The sequence below is a fragment of the Podarcis raffonei genome, chromosome 2, assembly GCF_027172205.1.
Source record: "Podarcis raffonei isolate rPodRaf1 chromosome 2, rPodRaf1.pri, whole genome shotgun sequence".
Classification (NCBI taxonomy): Eukaryota; Metazoa; Chordata; class Lepidosauria; order Squamata; family Lacertidae; genus Podarcis; species Podarcis raffonei.
The window spans coordinates 36,168,235-36,187,030 of NC_070603.1; the positions used below are offsets into that span (position 1 = coordinate 36,168,235).

The window sequence follows — 18,796 nt, forward strand, 5'->3', positions numbered from 1 at the left end:
GAGCCAGGTCCTAAAGCCCGAAGGAGGGGGGGAGAAGAGTCGGGGGACTCAGCGTCAGAAGAATCTAGGAGGGCTGAAACTCCGACTAGCAGGAGGACCCAGAGAAAGAAGGAACAGAGGAAGAGGTGGAGTAAGGCTAGAATCTTAAGCTGGTGTCAGGGGGGAGGAGATTCAGATGGGACTTCTACGGTCTGAGGCATAGACGTAGCGTTGCGCGCTGCGCGTCTGGAAATGAAACTGAACTTCAATAAAGACCTTTTTACTTGAGGAAGAAGCAGCGTTGGTCTTGTGTGAGCTGGGACCTTGGGCAGCGCTGACAACATATTATACACAGTTGCTACAATAAGGCGTCTTTCTCTGAGCCTAGAGAGGGTTTTCAGCTTTCAAAGCCATCGCACATCCAAAGTCCAAAGTTGCTAATGTCCTGCAACTTCAGTCGACTGTTTCTTCTTCACAAGTCTTTCCAGTTCTGTCCAACAATCCTTCTCCACAATTCTCCACCAGCCCAGACTAAGAAATTGCCTTCTTCATACACTCCTATAACCACAAATTAATACTGTGGGTTGTCAACAGCCTGACAATCCAGACACAATGTTTGTTTGACCCATTGATGACTTCCTAGTGACTTCTTGAGAACTACCTAGGGTGTGTTACGTTATATGTTGAAAAGAGCAATAGTTGATTTCTTTCTCCCCTCAGTAATGAGTAAAGTATAAAAACTGCAGTGAATAACACAGCAGAATATAATATTATAGGGAGTCATTCTAATGGAAAATAAAACCATTTGTCTCTGAGAAGAGATACCGTATTTTTCGCTCTACAAGATGCGCCTAGTTTTTGGAGGAGGAAAACAAGAAAAAAAATATTCTGAATCTCAGAAGCCAGAACAGCAAGAGGGATCGCTGCGCAGTGAAAGCAGCAATCCTTCTTGCTGTTCTGGCTTCTGGGATAGCTGCGCAGCCTGCATTCACTCCATAAGACGCACACACATTTCCCCTTACTTTTTAGGAGGGAAAAAGTGAGTCTTATAGAGAGTTTGGATTTGGATTTGATACCCTGCCTTTCACTCCCTTTAAGGAGTCTCAAAGCGGCTAACATTCTCCTTTCCCTTCCTCCCCCACAACAAACACTCTCTGAGGTGAGTGGGGCTGAGAGACTTCAAAGAAGTGTGACTGGCCCAAGGTCACCTAGCAGCTGCATGTGGAGGAACAGAGACGCGAACCCGGTTCCCCAGATTATGAGACTACCGCTCTTAAGCACAACACCACACTGGCAAAAAATACGGTACTTGTTATCTATCAGAAGCACCTATTGTCCTATATGTGTTTTTTAAAGAACCTACTAAACATACTTTTTGGTTACCAAAGCTTTGTATTCACATTTTGAATGGAAATCATTATTCACAAATATACTATATACCTATTATTCAAATGTTGCAAGATAAAAATACAGCTTTTGAACAATAAATACTATTGCATGCCAACTATCAAATGCTGTCAAATATCACAAATAACCAGTGGTTTTCAAACTCTCTTCTGGGGAGCTCACTTCAACTGTCCCCTATTCCTTCACTTTAAACCCCATTCCTGAGCCATGCCTTGGTGCCTGATTCTCCCCCATCAGCCCCTGAATATCGGGATTGAAGGTGATTTCAAACCCGACGTTTTACCACCCCATGATTGAAATCAAAAGGGAGAATAGCTCCCCTTTGATATCATTAACCGTCAGCTCTTCCTGTCTCTAGTCTCCACATTGTGTCATGGACAGAGAGTTTAGCAAACTCTTCTGTGAGAAGAACAACTGATGTTACTTCAACAACCACAAGAGAATGAGTATGTTATATGGGCACACAGTGTGTTCTTGTGGGACTCAACATTGCCCTTGTGAGTGAACTGAGTGTGTATGAACATAACACACCATGCACACCATGATAACATGCAGCAGAATCATTTTCAGGGTTCCTCCACAAGAATGTTGTGGCACACAGAGGTTCCTTGGCAGATGCCAAAGTTGAAAGTGTTCTTGAAGGTAGGACGCTTGATAGCCACTGTACATATCTGTTGCCCATGCTGGTAACTAACACTGTACTGTGTTGCATATCAACGCTGCAAAATATAACGGCTGGTTACAACTGAATGCTGGTTACAAGTAGATTTGGTAAATATTATTCAGTGAAACAAAATTCTCCTCCATCCCTGCTAACACACACTATGTCTTTAGCATGCACAGATTAAAAATGGCAGCATAAACTTTGAAAAGAAGTATCTGAGGCTAAAGATTGTATCAATTCACCCTGAAGCTAGCAATTGGTCAAGGCTCTGTGACACATGTATATGCATTTAAGCACATGCTTTTTGTCTCCTGTACTGTGGGACTGTAAACCATAATCAAAATAAACTGGTTTATTTCAGATTAATCAACAGAAAATAAGTGTGTCCATGCAGGAAAGCGTAGCAATAAAAATGAGCTGATGTAATGAATGTCTGAGAAACAGCTGTCCTTTGTTGCAGAAAAATGACAGAGGTATGTACCATCAGAAGTATTCAGTTTTCACAAACCCTCTTGAGACACACCCTATCATTACTGCTGGCATAAATCAATGGCGAAAGAAGAAATTAGAGTGCTAAAACTTTAGATGCCTTGGAGAAGTCCATGAAGGGCTCCATACCACTTCAGTTAAAATGTTGAGTGGTTTCCAAGTTTAGTTTCAATTTAGGCTCTGTGATCTGTTAATCCTGCTTTTCTAGAGAAGCAACAAAGGCTAGAATAAATTAGTGAAGTGGAATGGAGCGAAAAAGTGATTATGCGTGTTGAGTCATCCTCACTTCTTATGGTGGATCATCACTCTCTCTCTCTCTCTGTTCCACCTTAGTAATTTTCCTTTTCAATTAAGCTTGGACAATTGTGGCCTAGTGTAATTTAGTGTAGGCTGTAAACTGTTTGTGGTATTATTGCAAACAGTTACTGTAAAGAAAGCGAGGTGTTGTTTTCTTGTGGGATTTTAAAAACTATTACATGCCGTAATCATAATCTTGTCTTGTTTGTAGGATGCACACGGAATTTTTATTGATGGGCTGCTATAGAAATATTTAATTATTATATGGATAGATGATAGATAGATAGATCAATCTAGATCCTTTCAAGGGGGCTTTTCTGTTTCAGGAATGTCACATTTTCTTAGCACTCAAAACAGCAATATACGTCAGATTGAATCTAAGCTAAGTCACTGAGCACATGCAATGACTTCCATGAGCCCAACAGAACTTCCACTCCCTCTCCTCCTCTTTGCTCTGCCTCCAGATCTGCTGTGGAGGGTTGTGAAAACCCCTAGAGCAGATGTGGGCTGTGGGGAGAGGAGAGGGAGGAGACATTTTGTTACAGGAGCAGAAGTTGTTCCGCACACACAACTGGATGCAACCAATTGTTCCTGTGTGAAACTTTATTCTCTGTCACTGTCAAAGAAGGTGGGTGGTAATGTTTGGTGAGAGAGGGCACACACACAACCAGGCTCCCGTTTTCCTCAGAGATCACTAGTCCTACCAGTTTTTTTGCAGAAACTGGTTTAACCTTTCTCATGTCAATTGCACAAGTCGCTTGCCTCTTGCTGACGCCCCACTGGCTCCCCATCCCTGGAATGAGGAGGAGCCGTTGACGGCAAACACTTGGACACCACCCAGAACTTCAACTGTTGCTTTCTGCCAAACGAGAAGGAATATTAGTCATTACCCATGCGGCCTCCCTGACATGTTGAGACAGCCCTAGAAAGGTATGTGCTTTTCTGAGTTCTCTTTCTGCACCTTGGCCAACAGGCCTAGTCAAGGGAAACTCAACGTATCTGGCAGCTTTGCTCATACTTTGCAATTTATGGTATGATATGTATGGCAAGAAACCACAAAGTATTGAAACTCAAGGTGTTTTGGTGACCCACCTTTCGGATAAAACAAACTAACCCAAGAACCAAAGATCAGCTGGAATGAGAAGCTTGCTGCTCATGGAACACTTCCTTGTTGTCTATTTGCATTTTGCCATGTGATGCTTGTTTAGAAATTCTCAGGACTGGCGATAGCATCTAGCATCCTTTCACGGCGCACTGTTTTTGACTCTGCCTCCTGTTTTGGGCTTCCTGCCCAACATTTCCCACAGTGCCCCAGAAAATGTCATTCAGCAATGCTATGTCAAATGCTCTGGGGCATTGTGGGAGATTTAACATGGCAGGCTTGACCCAGGCTCATGCTAGGGGAGGTTCATGAAAGTCACCCTGTTGTGGGTAGGGGGGGCTGCTAAAACTTCATGCTGCCCTCTGCATGTGAGAGTACACCACAAAAGATGTTCCCACGCATACTAAAGTTATCCCAACAACCATCTACCTTCCTAGATTCACAGCCTTAGCAAAACCCATGTAGCAAATTTATCCACCATCAAACTTATATCAAAGGTTTTCCTTCAAAGTGAACCTTTTAATCGTGTTCATTGCCTTGACCTCTTAAGAGGCATGAGCGCAATGTGATTATTAAATCCTAAGTCTGGTAACAACTTTCTCCAGAACAAATACATATTCTGTGCTTGCCTCTGTGTAACTGTCTTCACGGTAATTCACTGATGATTCTCTCTAATTGGCTTTATTAAGAGTGCTTGGTGATCATCCAGGATAGGTCAGCAGTTACCTGCATTTTTTAAACTACCACCCACAGCTTTTTGTGTTTAATCTAGGAAGTATCTTGGCTTTTTTTACTTGCCGTATTTTTCTGTGTATGAAAGACAATGGTTCCCCCCCCTTAATTTTTTGAGTAAAAAACGGGGGGTCGTCTTATACACGGTTTTCGGCAGGGTGATCAACAACTCCAAGATTGCCCCAGAAAAGCTCAACAACTTTGGCAACCAAAAAATACTGATTTCTTAATTTAGGGTTCAAAAAAATAGTGGTTGTCTTATACACAGAAAAATATGGTATTTTTAGTTAAACCAATGCTACCTATGCACCCTCTCTCTCAATTAACTTTCTGCTTCTGAGCAGGATTTTTAAAATTAAGTATGTTATACTCTTTTATAAAGGTAAAGAAGCTTCATAAATACTCTCTGATACAGACCAAAATTCAAGGCCTAGATGACATCCATTTATACTATGTTGTTTTCTATGCCTAATTCTGGGCTTGTCATTCTGCTTTATTAATAGTTTCTCTACTGTCCTTTTTTTCCCCAACAAGAAAACATAAGGCGGCTATTAAAATAAAAAGATAAAATGTACTCTGAAGTCCCTAGTGGAAGGGACTTCAGAGTGCGGAATGGCTTGCCACACTGGTGACATCCAGTGAAAGAGGAGCTAGCTGACACCTGGAACTACTCGATTTTTCAAAAGAACATCAATTTTATTTTCTGAGTTAAGAACTGAGTTTAAGAACTAGGTATATATTTCACCTAGATTCCTTGACCTGAAATATTTTGTTATTCTGATACTCTCCCCAGGAAAAAAAATGGTTGGGTTGAACATATTCTGTTAGACCATGCCATCCATATATATATATATTCCTCTGTAATAATAAGTGAACCACGTGGTTTCTTCCATGACCATAAATTTAGGGCTTTCAAGTCTAGAAATGTGCAAGCAGCCCTGATGCTGTCTTCACTGGATTGGCTCAGAAATGAACCTAGAAATTCCCCCTTTAAAAATAAAAATCAATTAGCTTCTAAATCAATACAACTTACTAACAACTTCTGCACACCCATGACCCTCCTAACTTTCTTGCTCTCATTCAAGTTTAATCTGTACCAAAAAAGGGAAGAAATCCAGAAATAGCTGTCAACTGTTTTCAGAAATGATGACACCTCATTAGAATTTGTATGTGTGACTTCACCTTTCCGTGCCACAATAAATGTTGGCATACAACTGTCTCGAGAGACAATGGAGTATGCCTCCAGGGGTGATGTCAAACCACTGGAAACAACAATAGCCATAATCTGCCAGCATCACACCCCAGCCCACAACAGGTCACCTGCACAATAATTGTTCATGTGTTTATTCTCAACTCCACCTCACAACAGCTTTAAGAATCACAAACAAGCTCTTCCATGCTAGCTACCAATGCAATCACTTTTGCATTCAGGTGACGGTGCAAATTTGAAATGCACCAAAAGGTTATTAGGCAGAAAAGTTGCATGGGCTACGGATGTGAATCCAGGCTTGGTGACATTAATAAAAGACAAGCTCCACAAACTGAATGTTGTAGCAATTGTGCCAGGAGCTGGAAGATTATTAGAAGCCTCAGTTCTTATAAATGACAGCATTCGTTTCTTCCTTATTCTTAGGTGAAAAGATCAAGCAGTCTAGGAGCCATGACAGGGCACAGTGATTCAACTTGTCTCAGCTATGAGTGATGTCCAATTAAGTCATTCTCAAGAATATGACTGACACTGGATATCATCATGAATAGCCTGTCAAATAGGGAAGAATAAGGGCAGGCTTAATTGAGTTAATATTTATGAGGCATTTGGAAGTCACTAAGCATTAGACAGATCTTGGATATACTGCCTTGACTTTTTGAACCAGCAAAATCATTTCGTTTTGGATTCCTATCGAACACCTGCCATCTAAAACATCAACCTGTCTTGGCTGTTTATTTTTTGCTTTGGGCAACCAAAGCTAATTTTAAAAGTCAAGCTGATGACAAAACCAAAGCCAAGAAGATTTTATTGTATTCTTAGCAATTGTCTATGGAGAAAATTAAGACTTTACAAATGAATGAACAATGATTCCAGTGTGCACTGAGTTGATAGAAAAACTCTAGCCATCAGCAATATCTGTCTCCCCATCAGTTCAAATAGACTCAAGCCTGGAGTATATAGATTTTTTTCAAGGGACAGCATTTGTCTTTAAAGGGTCACATCACAACTCAGTGGAACACCATGGGTCTGTGCCTCAACTGCTAGAATAAGTATGAGTGACGCCTACTAGGGTAAAAGCACCATATTCAGAAATACTGATCATGACATCTATAAATGATGCAAACTGATAATATTTCCATGGCTTCTTTTGAGGAGTGGTTAGATAATTCAACAGCGGACCATGGGTTTTGCATAGGGATGCAAAATTTCATCAGAAAGAGAAGCAGGATTGGAAATTCTCTCATTGTGAATGTTCATCAATGGTTAGGATCAGAAATCACACAAATGAATGCAAGCAACATTCCTCATCATTGGTTCCCCCCCTAAGTCTGCAAATGTTACGTTAATGGTTACATTATTCTCTGCATATTTTTTAAAAATGATTCCCTTCCATTGAAATGTACATAAATTGACTGTTTAATTCATTGCTTATGTTTTGGGCATAGAAAATATATGAAGCTGAACCGTAGTGGAATGAGAATGATGCTGACTGTGACTAACTGAGGATGGGATGGAAATTGCTGCCTCCTTACATCCCTGTTTTTGCATGCAGAATGTTCCGGGTTCAATCTCTGGCATTTCCATTTTGTAAGAAATGACCAAGTTCCAGGAGATGAAGAAGACCCTGAAGAGCTACTGCCAGTTGTAGCAGACACTACTGGAATAGATGGAACAACGGTTTGACTCATTATCAGGCAGCTTCCCATGGCCTTCTATCAATGAGGCTATTTATTCCCTACTGCAGCTATTCACAGGTCTCCTCCAAACATTCAGGCACCCCCCACCCCTAGCCATGTGGCTGAAGCTCTCCATAAGGCAAACTATGCATAATCTGAATTATTGCATTATGCTACCTCAAACACTCTTAGTGCAGCTTGATTGTGGGATGCACAGAAATACTATAATGGTTTCAGATTTCTTTCATGTATATTCTCTTTTGGAAAGCCAAGACAGAGAGTTAGCAGATCAGTCTGAGGCCCACTTTGCTTTAACAGTGTGACAACATTATGTGCCCTCAGACCATTCTCTGGCCTACACCATGTGCGCAATCCAATCAGGAGGAACACAAACTAAAAAAGGACATAGTCCCTAAGACAATATTATCAGCGGATACCTCCCTGGAAAAATCATCACACTCGTGCTACTAACCTGCAGCATGTACAAACCTTTCAAATGGCAGCAGCTGCTCAACAACAAAATCCCAGTTGGGCATATAAGGAGAAGAGAGTAAGCAGCCGACAGAGAAGATTGTTCTTAAGTTAAGGTAGCTTTGCATGGAGCCTAAGGACTCCATCTGCCTCTGAAGGAAAGGGAATTGCATGAAGCCATAACATCTGGAGGGCACCACATTGGGGTAGAAAGTGAAACAGGAGGGAATGGACCATTTTGCAGCGGGTGCAAAATGGCAGCCTGCATACTTTAATGTCTGTTGCACAGGCATTTACCACAGGTTGCCCTGATAGAAAAGATGTATCCCTTCCCCACTCTGAACCCTAAAGAATTACTGTTCTAGCAACTCACATAAACATTCAAAAAAGGCATCTGCAAAAGGTAAAAATTTATCAAAATAGAGGAAGTGATTAGCCATGGACTGGGACAAGAAAACAGATTACCTTTAACCAGGGTAATTTTTTAACAACAACCTCTAGAGGTGAATGAATTGTGCACCCTTGAGAACCACCTGAAAAAAAAGCACTGCCCTTAACAAGCAAGGATAATTGGGGTGTATGAACTTCTCCTTCTCCAATATTATTCTACCCTCTGCTAACTTGACTTATTGGGCTCTCCTGCTTTGGCCAGTTAGGTGTTTCACTGCCTTGAACGGTGCCTTGTATCACAAGAGGAATCACACCCTTCCAAGAGGGAGAAGGGAAATCTGGCAGCCAATGGAAAATGTTTAGCTGTCAGCCTCCTACGCTTGGCCACCACGGAGCAATGGCAGCTAAGCCCCTTTGAAGGCTACTTTGTCTTTTAAGAATCCCAATGGCAGTGGGATGCAAGAGAGCACCACAATTTCCATCCCACTACAGGAAGAAAAAGCTAGAGCAACGAAAAGTATTGTGGCACTTTCAGACACTTTGAGACATCTCAGTCTCCTATTGAGACAATTCCCAATTGTCACAATAGGAGACAGAGATGTCTCAAAAGACTGTGGGTCACTTGTGCTGGGAATACCACTAGATGTTGAGTTTTTAGGTATGCTCCCAAGCCAAGCCATATTTTTCGTAACTAGTCTCAATAAATAGGGATTTTCACCTTCTCACTTGTACACAGATATTCAGAAGCACTTGCCAGGCTGAGGAGGAGGAAGTCTACTGTGGAGAAGAGACGCCAGTATAGCTTTTGCAGCAGAACACTTGGTGTGTCTGCTCAAAAGAAAAGTACCTCAGAGTTCAATGTTTACTTCCAACCAGGTGAATGGATACAGGCAGCTGCCCACAGGCCACTTATTCTTTTGGACCTTCCCTTAGGCAAACAATGTTCATTTCCCCCCCTTTACTTGTAAGACACCTTGCCAGTTCAGAGGTGGCCTCCTGGCATCCATGGCACTCTCCCCACTTCTGCAAAAACCACACTTTTAAACTACTTACTTGGGCTGCTTGATCGGGGACCCTTTGCTTGGGGAGCTTCTGCTTGGCGAGCCTTTGCCCACCCCTTTGAACATCTCAGCGGCGGCTGAAGCTCCCCTCTCTCTCGCTGTCTGGAAGGCTGTTGAAGAAAGGGGTGGGTGCGTTCCAGCAGCTGCCTCTGCCTGAGGTTGTCTGTGGAGATGGTATGACAGGAGAGGATGAGAAAGTCTGCAGATTGTTAAAAGCAGAACCTGGGTGGCTCCTCCCTGAGCTGCAGGTGATTAAGAGCCGAGATGGAAACTTGCCTTAAAAAAAAAAAAGGACTAGAAAAACCAGTTTAGGACTGAATGAGTAAAAAAAAAAAGCCCAGAGGGAAGGAGTGGGAGACCCCACCCTGGTACTCTGAAGAATGTGCTTCTGTACAAGCAGAGGCAGACCCAGTTCTATTCACACCATTTCTGACAGACATTTCATACACTGCAATTCCCTACCCCAAATGCAATCTACATCTGGGAAATAACATGTGTGCCTGCAGTTACTACATCAAAAGTAGCTTTGCTCATTGCTAGCACACAGGATCAGGCGATCCATCTGTGTGGCTGCTGTCCAATCCATGCTGCACCCTCGCTATTTAGATCTACCACTGATTCCTTTCGACAAAAGGAAAATTTCCCAATTAATTCCTAAAGAAAAATGATTTCCGTTTGCACCAGGTTAAGTTCAAATACCCTCCACCCGCCCATGCAACTTGTTGGGTGATCCTGGACAAGTCACCGTCTCTCAGCCTGGCCTACTTTACCGGGTTATTGTGGGAAATTATTTATTTAAATCATTCATTATTCAACAAAACATATGCCCCACTTGCCTGTAAATAAAGAGTGGTATTCCACTAAGATTTAACTCAGAGCAGACCCAGTTAAATTAAGGGTTTGGTCTATTCATTTCAGTGGGTCTACTCTGAATAAAACTTGGCCAACCATGACTCAAAACCTCCAACAAAACCAACAAATGTTAAAATTGTCAACAAAAGGCAAAATTAAACATAATAAAATTCAACATCTGATTAACATCAACAGTTAAGGTAAAACCAGATGTAAAATACATGTCGACTTCTACATGTCTTGATGGGTTTGCCAAATAAAAATGCTTTTAGCAGGTGCCGAAAGGGTGCCGTGATGTCAATAGGCAGTGCAGGAACTGGGTCTTTAGGGTTTTGCCACCTACTTTTCGAATCCCCCTTCAATATTAGAAAGGTGGCATGTCTGTTGTCTTTTGGATGTCTACTGAAAACCTTCCTCTTTCAAAATGCCTTTTAAATTGAGATCCTTACCAGATCCAATACATCCGTATTGGAATTGTTTTTAATATGTTTTTATTGCTTTGTCACCTGTACTTTGCCACCCTGGGCTTCTTTGTGAGGAAGGGCAGGATACACACTTAAGAAGGAATGAATGAATGAAATAAATATTCAATTACACTTTCCAGTCCTTTCCCATGGATAACCAGAACAATCACTACACCGCCATGTTGCTTTTGCTGTAAATCTCTTGATCGGCACTCAACTTCCTCCCTCCCCCGCATAGTTGCACCGAAATAAACGTTTGTTGGCACTTTACAAACAATGTTGTATATACTGAAGGGTGAAGTAGCTCCATGTTAGAGCTTACCTCAGGTTCCTCTCTGCAAGGTATGTGAGCAAACCCCCTGTGGTTATTTGTTTCCTCCTTCCAGCTGGATCATGTCCAGCCAAGATTGGCACAAGAAGTATTTTTTTAAGCACCTTTTCAGCTTTGGCCGTCAAATATGCCTGTGATATGGCTGATGTGGGCGTGCAGGAAAATTGCAACTCATCTCAGATCATGAATTCAAAACATGCCAAGCATCTGAGTTGAAAGGTGCCCTGCTTGCCAAAAACCAAAACACACACGAAGGTGTGGCTTTCATTGAAGAGCAATGAAGTTGCAAGAAACCATTTTCTGGCTCAAGACTAGAGGGCTGAGAATAGGCTGAAGTAGCACTAGTGTGCTGGCTTTGATCTAAGTGCCAAATTAAAAATTTATAAACAAAAACCTTTTATTGCTTAGAGAAAGAAATTTGAGCATCCTGCTGACTTCTAGCTGTGAAAGAGGACCGCCCTGATGCATTCAGCACTTCTTTAGTGACTGTCTTCATGTGCTTGGAAATAATCCAGGAGGGAGATGGTGCTGGACTGTTTTGGGCCTTTCTTGTATTATTAGTCAGGCACAAATTGCTTTAAGCAAGGCTCAAAAGCCATTTGTGCTCAGTGTCTCAGGCATGGGTTTAAAACCTTTCGCATTAGCACAGCCTCAAAGAGTAAGGGGTTCAGTCTAAGATAGTAGTGGCATGGTTTGGGTTTTCTAAAACTTCAAGGTGCTGGAAACTCATTGAGAAAGAAAGGGAACGAAGTTCTGTGTCATCATGCCCTCTGTCCTCACTCTTCTCTTTATCATCTGGGTCTGACAATATAAGGACAGAGTGTTTGGTGGCATGAGGGAATGAAATTATATGCAGCACCCCTTGAGGTTTATAGCATAATCATTCCAATTCTCATATCAATATGGCGTAGGGTAGAGTAAGATCAAAGCCAGACTTGATTGTGTCATGTGTTGTGTAACATATCCATGGTTCCCCCCGCCCTTGATTTTTCAGAGCAATTTTAACAGGCCTACTCAAATTTGTGATGTTGTTTTCATTCTGATTATATTGTGGTTGTTGCCTTAATGCACTGACGAGTCTAATGTTATCAGTTGCTTTCAAAGTTTGAATTATGCACTTTCATATTGTCATTGCATGATGGCTTAATTAGTGCTTGCTGTCATGCAATAACATATTCCTTTTTTAAAAAAAAGATATTTATTGAGATTTTCCACCTTAATACATTAAAAAATCAAAAAACAAAAAACAAAAAAGTTAAAAAAGTTTACAATCCGTATTTTCAATAACATATTTCCCTGACTTCCCCACACCTCCCCTTCTTATATTCCAATTCAAATTGTTAGTTCAACAAGTTCTTATCCCCAATTTTTGACCTTTTTATATTTAATTCATTTTAGAAAAACCAATTTTAACTTATAAACATCAATATTTGTACATCAGTGCTCATTCTTAAAACCTTTTTCTAAAGTCGACCCAAATTCCCTTCCACGAATTCCCCAATTTTCATGCTAATAACAAAACAAAATAAAAAAACAGATTATAATTGTGCACCCTTTGGATTCCCAAACCCCACCCCACCCTTTCCCGGTTTCGATCCCCAACAAATGTCCATCAGTCTTAGTCTACTATCAGCCTGGAGACCTCACGTCCGAGGCTCTTAATTCTCTCTCAATTCCTCTCTGCCGGTTTTTTTGGTAGTCCTTAGTATTAAACACCAGATCTCGGAGAAGCTCTGTCCCAATAGGGTCCATGTTTCTTCCAGCCAGACCTCCATACTTAAAAGTGGAGCCCGAATCTTGTTTCTTACTCCTTTTAAGTCCAAATGTCCCGAAAGCTCCAACTTCCACCTTAATCAAATTTGTAATCCATAGGTCTTCAGATCTCCACATAAGGAGATCTCTCCATTCTTCAATCTCCAATTCAGACCAGATTTTCATCATCCAGTACTTATTTTCCTTTGTAACCATCATGTCAGGCCTCTGGCTCTCCTTTGTCATCTGCAACATTACATCTCCTCCTTCCTTTTCCTCAGAAAAAACATATATCTCTTTCTCCACTCTCTCAAATCTCTCAAGTTTCTCTTCTTGTCCAGCTGCATGAACTTCCTGAGTCAAATCCTTATCAAATTCAATTAATTTGTTTACTGTTAAGTCCAGAGTTGCAACATTGGTAGCCAAAACATCAATTTGGCCTTGTAACTTTCCCAAGAGAAGAAACACTCTGTCCAATTTAGCTTGAATTTTTCCTCCTTCAGCCATTCTTGTAATGTCCCAAAACCCCCTCTAGAGGGATTTTGGTTACTTAACCTTCCTTCCAGTTCAAATCCAAAAATCAAGTTAGTTTGTATCAGTTCTTCCTTGTTTTCAACAAAATATAACCAAATTGTAACAAATATATCCAGCAGAGACAGCAGAAACAAAGTTCTCTTTTTCCTTCTTGACAGCTAATTTGACAGCTGTCAAACTCTTCTATATCTCCTCAACAGGCTCTCTCGCGGATCACTCCCAGGTCCGGGGGGGTGGCACTTCAGCTCTCAAAATTAGCTCTTATCCTCCAGTAAAATTACTTATACTGCCAAATTGTGAAATTAATGTCTTTTACCCAATAAAGAAGAAGTTCTCTCGACCTTAGTTAACTAGTCCTTGCTTTAAATTATTTACAAAACGGGGAGACGGACTTCCTGTTTGCGCCTTCCCCGATCGTGCCTAATTCAAAAAAATTTTTTCTTTGCAAATCCAATTTCCGTACTACTCACGGGTTGTTGCTTTTAAAGTCCAATTGTTCACAAGAAGAAGTCAGCACTCTCCGACCAGGGCATGCGGCTTCACTCCGCAGGAGAAGCAGTCGACTCTCAGCACCGCGCCGCTCGCCCCGTCCCCCATTCCGAAGCCTTTAAAAAGGCTCCTTCGCGGGTTGTGGGGGCACAAATGGTGCCCGCCGAGTCACCAGGTTCACAGGCTTCAGCGCCTGTGATTTCTGAGGGTCCCCGCGTCGCCGCAGCGGCAAGACCCAAATCCTGCGGAGCCGATTCCCTCCGGAGCTCGGAGGGAATCCGCCATTAGTCGATGGCGCTAACCCGGAAGTCTAACATATTCCTGAGAGCCAGAATATAAAATGAAAATGAAATAGATATGCAACAGTAGGTGAATGAGCTTGACCCTAACAATTAATTCAGCCTCTTTTCACTGGAAGTCTAACGGATGCTTCTGCAAAAAGCACACAAGAAGCAACATGATAACTAATAAATGACCCATTCATTCCTTTCATTCCAGTGCATTCTGGGACTCAGAAAGTCCCCACCACATAGCACCCTTTAAAGGTTATTTTCAAAGGCAAGGCAGGTATTCTGAAGACAGAGTCAGGACAACTAGTTGAACTGGCTCAGCTGCAATGTCAGTAACTTTCTATGCACACTGGGCAGAAACCGTTGTAAACAGTACTGGTTTGGCAGGACCTGAGCTAAAATAAGTCTCGGGGTGCTACAAATAAACCCTCTAGGGCATCCACTGAGTACAACAGTGAAAGGTACAGAGAGAAGGGTGAAAGAATTCCAGAATTCTTGGTGGCTCATTGCTTGTTTTTATTTCTCTCAGGCAAAGATCAAGAAATGTTTGTAGCTGGGATAGGGCAGTGGAGAAGTCTTTTGATGGCTGGCAGGCATGGCATGATGTGGAAGCATCAGCATCACAAGAAAGTATGTCAGCATAACTTCAGGTAGAGACTGAACCTGCCTGAAGTGGTGATGGCATCAGCAGCAGAGTACCTTTGAATGTCATTCTAGCTAGCCGCAAAGAACCCCAGTGGTACTGCAATAGTTTGCAAAAGTAGTTCAGATGTTCCTTCACACAAATACGAAGACTTGCCATCAAGCATTATTGTGTGCCCTTACCTGCTACTGCCCAGGATGCTTTGTACCTCTGGACAGGACATCACAGAAGCTGGTAGGTCCAATGGCTGTGGGAAAGTTCTGAAATGAAGATCATGAGAGAAGATGTTCAGACATCAATGCTATGGGTGAACTCTGGCTAGTAAAGGTAAAGGGACCCCTGACCATTAGGTTCAGTCATGACCGACTCTGGGGTTGTGGCGCTCATATTGCTTTATTGGTCGAGGGAGCCGGCGTACAGCTTCCGGGTCATGTGGCCAGCATGGTGAACCAGAGAAGTGCATGGAAACGCCGTTTACCTTCCCATCAGAGCGGTACCTACTTATCTACTTGCACTTTGACGTGCTTTTGAACTGCTAGGTTGGCAGGAGCAGGGACCCAGCAACGGGAGCTCACCCCGTCGTGGGGATTCGAACCACCAACCTTCTGATCGGCAAGTCCTAGGCTCTGTGGTTTAACCCACAGCGCCACCCACTTCCCTGTGAACTCTGGCTATCATGAGCTAAAAGGCAATATAGCAAAGATAAATGTTTTCAGCTTCAAATATCATCATGTAAATAGAGACAAGGTGCGGGCAAGGACATGGGTATGGATGGTAGGCAGGCAAAGAGTGCTATAGTAAAAGTATAAATGCTCTGCTGGATCAGGTTAAAGGCCTATTTAATACTGTGTTCTGTTACCACAGTGGCCAACCAGATGCCTGTGGAAAACCCACAAGTAGGGAGGGAGGATAAATTCAATTCAGTAGCCATTTAAAGCTGAATCTACCTTGTTTCAAAATTTGCACTTCTGTAAATTTTGCACTGCAGCTCTCCAACCAAGCAATGTTCACAAAATGCAGATATTAGGGGAAAGGGTGCATAAAAATGAATACATTTGTAAAAAAAAAATACAGACATGCTTTATATTAGGAAAGGTTGCTTGCAAAAATGTGTACATTAGGAAAAGTTGCACATAAAAAATTATTTATTAGGAGAAATTTGAGCTAAAATGCTGGTGAATTTTCATGGTGTGTGTGTGTGTGTGTGTGTGTGTGTGTGTGTGTGTACTTAGTTCAAATGGCTGCAAAATGTGGAGAACTGAATTCAAGAATGGAAAAATGAGAAATGAAAACCAAAATTGGAAGATCCTTAACCACAAGACATGAACACAATAATATTCTCCCACAACAATATTCTCCCACTAAAATTCTCAGCAAGGCTTATTTCAGTAGGTCTACTCTGAATGGTTGGATTCAACTATTATTTTTTGTTTGGTTGGTTTATTTGTGATGCAACACTTTTTCAGAATTGGTCTATTCTTTCTACAGCATTACAAAGCTGTGTTAGGAGGTCCCCTCCTTAGCTTTGGTATTTCCATAAATATTGACACTCTCTTATCTGCTTTGTTCTTCCTTATGTCAGGCAGTGCACACACACAAAAATAATACCGTACTTCTTATTTATTCCATGATTCCTTTCTCAAACAGGCTTTTCTGTGTTATTTTGAATGCATATAGCAACCAGCAATGTATGACCAGAGTCACAGGGGCACCTAATGTTTATTTTATTGGCCGAGCTCTTTAGTATGTGATCAAACATGCCTTTCAGTCTGGTTGTCAAAAGAAAGAAAAGACTTACAGCTGAGAAGTTTGTGTGTGTGTGTGTGTGTGTGTGTGTGTGTGAAGATACTATACAAAGTACTGGGAGTGAGCCAATAGGAATGCTCTGGGTATAATAGACACAATTCATCCAAATTTAAATGGATTTCTTTCAATGGAAGAGATTTAAACACATTCTTAATGGGGTATGAAAGCATCTAACAACTTAGGCTATTAGAGAGTCTGGGAATGGGAGCTTTTCCATGCTGTAACAATATGTGACAATCTGGACTTTTTACATGGTTAATTCCTGTAGATCATGACATCAGAGCAGTTGGCATAACTTGATATAAAAGGAGATCCCTATTATGAACTATCCTTACCCTGGTACTTAGTCCTTACTTCAAACGTGACCTGGGAGGTATGAGTAAATATTCTGACTTCCCAGTACTTACTGTAAAGACCAGCACATTAATCCTGTGTTGCCAGCAAAGATTAATTATCACCTCCTACAAGAAAGAATTGGGTTCTGCATAGACAATGACATCTTCCTCCAAAGGTAAGGTAAATGATTCAGGAAACCAGTTAGTCATCTTTAACTAAGGTCATGTCCCTTCAACTTCAAACTTAGCAAAGTAAATGGAATAAAAGACAGGAACTTGTAGGAAATACTGTATTTTTCGCCCTATAGGACGCACTTTTCCCCCTCCAAAAATGAAGGGGAAATATGTGTGTGCGTCCTATGGGGCAAATGCAGGCTTTCGCTGAAGCCTGGAGAGCGAGAGGGGTCGGTGTGCACCGACCCCTCTCCCTCTCCAGGCTTCAGGAAGCTATCCACAAGCCGTGGGAGCCCGCGGGAGTTCCCCCCGGGGCTCCCCCGGCTTGTGCAGCGCTGCCTCTTATCCCGAAGTCCCGGCGCGCTGAGCAGTAGCGGGAGGGCTCCCACGGCTTGCGGAGAGCAGCCTGTTCTGGGGGCTGGGGTCGGGGGAAGCTTGGGCTTCTCCCACCCCAGCCTCGCGCCTTGGGGGGGGAAAATAATTTTTTTCCCTTTATTTCCCCCCCAAAAAACTAGGTGCGCCTTATGGGCCGGTGCGCCCTATGGGGCGAAAAATACGGTAAATAATAGTACAAAGGAATAAAACTCTAATAAGACTCAAACATTCAGAAAGACCCGTTCCCTCTCCATAGAGAATAATTGACCCCCAAACTCCAGATTTTCAACAGTTGGGTAGCTTACAAACTCCAATAGGACTCCATCTTTGCTCCTCAACTTTCTCGAGGATGAGCCCTTACTGAACATGGACCAAAGGAATGGGAGAGATCTTTCTGTTGTCTGGTGGGTGTTTGCCTGCATATATTCTTGAAAGTAATATACAAAAATGTACTATACAGTGGTACCTCCGGTTACGAACTTAATTCGTTTTGGAGGTCCGTTCTTAAGTTGAAACCATTCTTAACATGAGGCATACTTTTGCTAATGGGGCCTCCCGCTGTGCACGTGCCTCTGGCACGCAACCTCTGCTCACATCCCAGGGCAAAGTTCGCTTCCAGGAGACCTATTTCCGGGTTAGCGGAGCTTGTTACCTGAAGTGTTTGCAAGGAGGACGGTACGTAACCAGAGGTTCCACTGTATTAAGGAAGATAGCATCTTCCTGGCTCCATCGCATTGTGCATTTGCCTTATGGGTTGCCATTCTTGCTTTAATGCCTCACTAACTCTAGGCAGACCCTCCCTTTTCAAAGATTTGCCGTGCCTAAAAAAACAAAGCAAAGGCACAGATGTTCGTGGAAGCAGAAAAAGAATATTAGATGTGCTCTACAAGTTATTCCTCAGTCTCAGTGCCTCAGAAGCTAAGCCTTCTTGCCTGTGTTCAAAGTCATAGGCATAATCTCACCTCCTGCTGAACCAGGTGGCACACAGCTTATTCCTAGGGGCAAAACATCAACTAATCAACACCACACCCGCCTTTGGAGCCACAGCAGGTTATCAAGCCAGCCAAAGACAGGGAAGGAAGCACTGGCAGTTGCTACAACACAAAGATGGAGGTCTCCACGTCTCTTTTCAATTCCTATTCCTATTCCCATTCCAACTCAGGAGCAGAATCCCTTTTTGTAAAGCTGCAACATCAGGACAGATCTCTCTCCTGCCTGTTGAATTCCTTACGGAATTCAGGCTTCACACAGGTATTGGTGAGGTAACTCCAAT

At 42.3% G+C, this 18,796-nt stretch overlaps 1 protein-coding gene across 2 annotated transcripts in view; it reads right to left on the reverse strand.

Moving 5' to 3' along the window:
- Nucleotides 1-17,256, reverse strand: part of EVPL (envoplakin) — a 44,138-nt gene extending 26,882 nt beyond the window's left edge. Inside the window, exons 1-3 of one of the 2 annotated variants that reach the window (XM_053375928.1) lie at nt 17,047-17,256; nt 15,016-15,093; nt 9,471-9,641 (exon numbers count right to left, since the gene is read on the reverse strand). In XM_053375928.1, the coding sequence (XP_053231903.1) occupies nt 9,471-9,641; nt 15,016-15,093; nt 17,047-17,063 (266 nt within the window). In that variant the 5' untranslated portion in view covers nt 17,064-17,256. Of the gene's footprint in view, nt 1-9,470; nt 9,642-15,015; nt 15,094-16,974 lie in introns of both variants that reach the window. The other variant, XM_053375929.1, reaches the window with a different exon arrangement.
- Between the last annotated feature and the right edge of the window lie 1,540 nt (nt 17,257-18,796).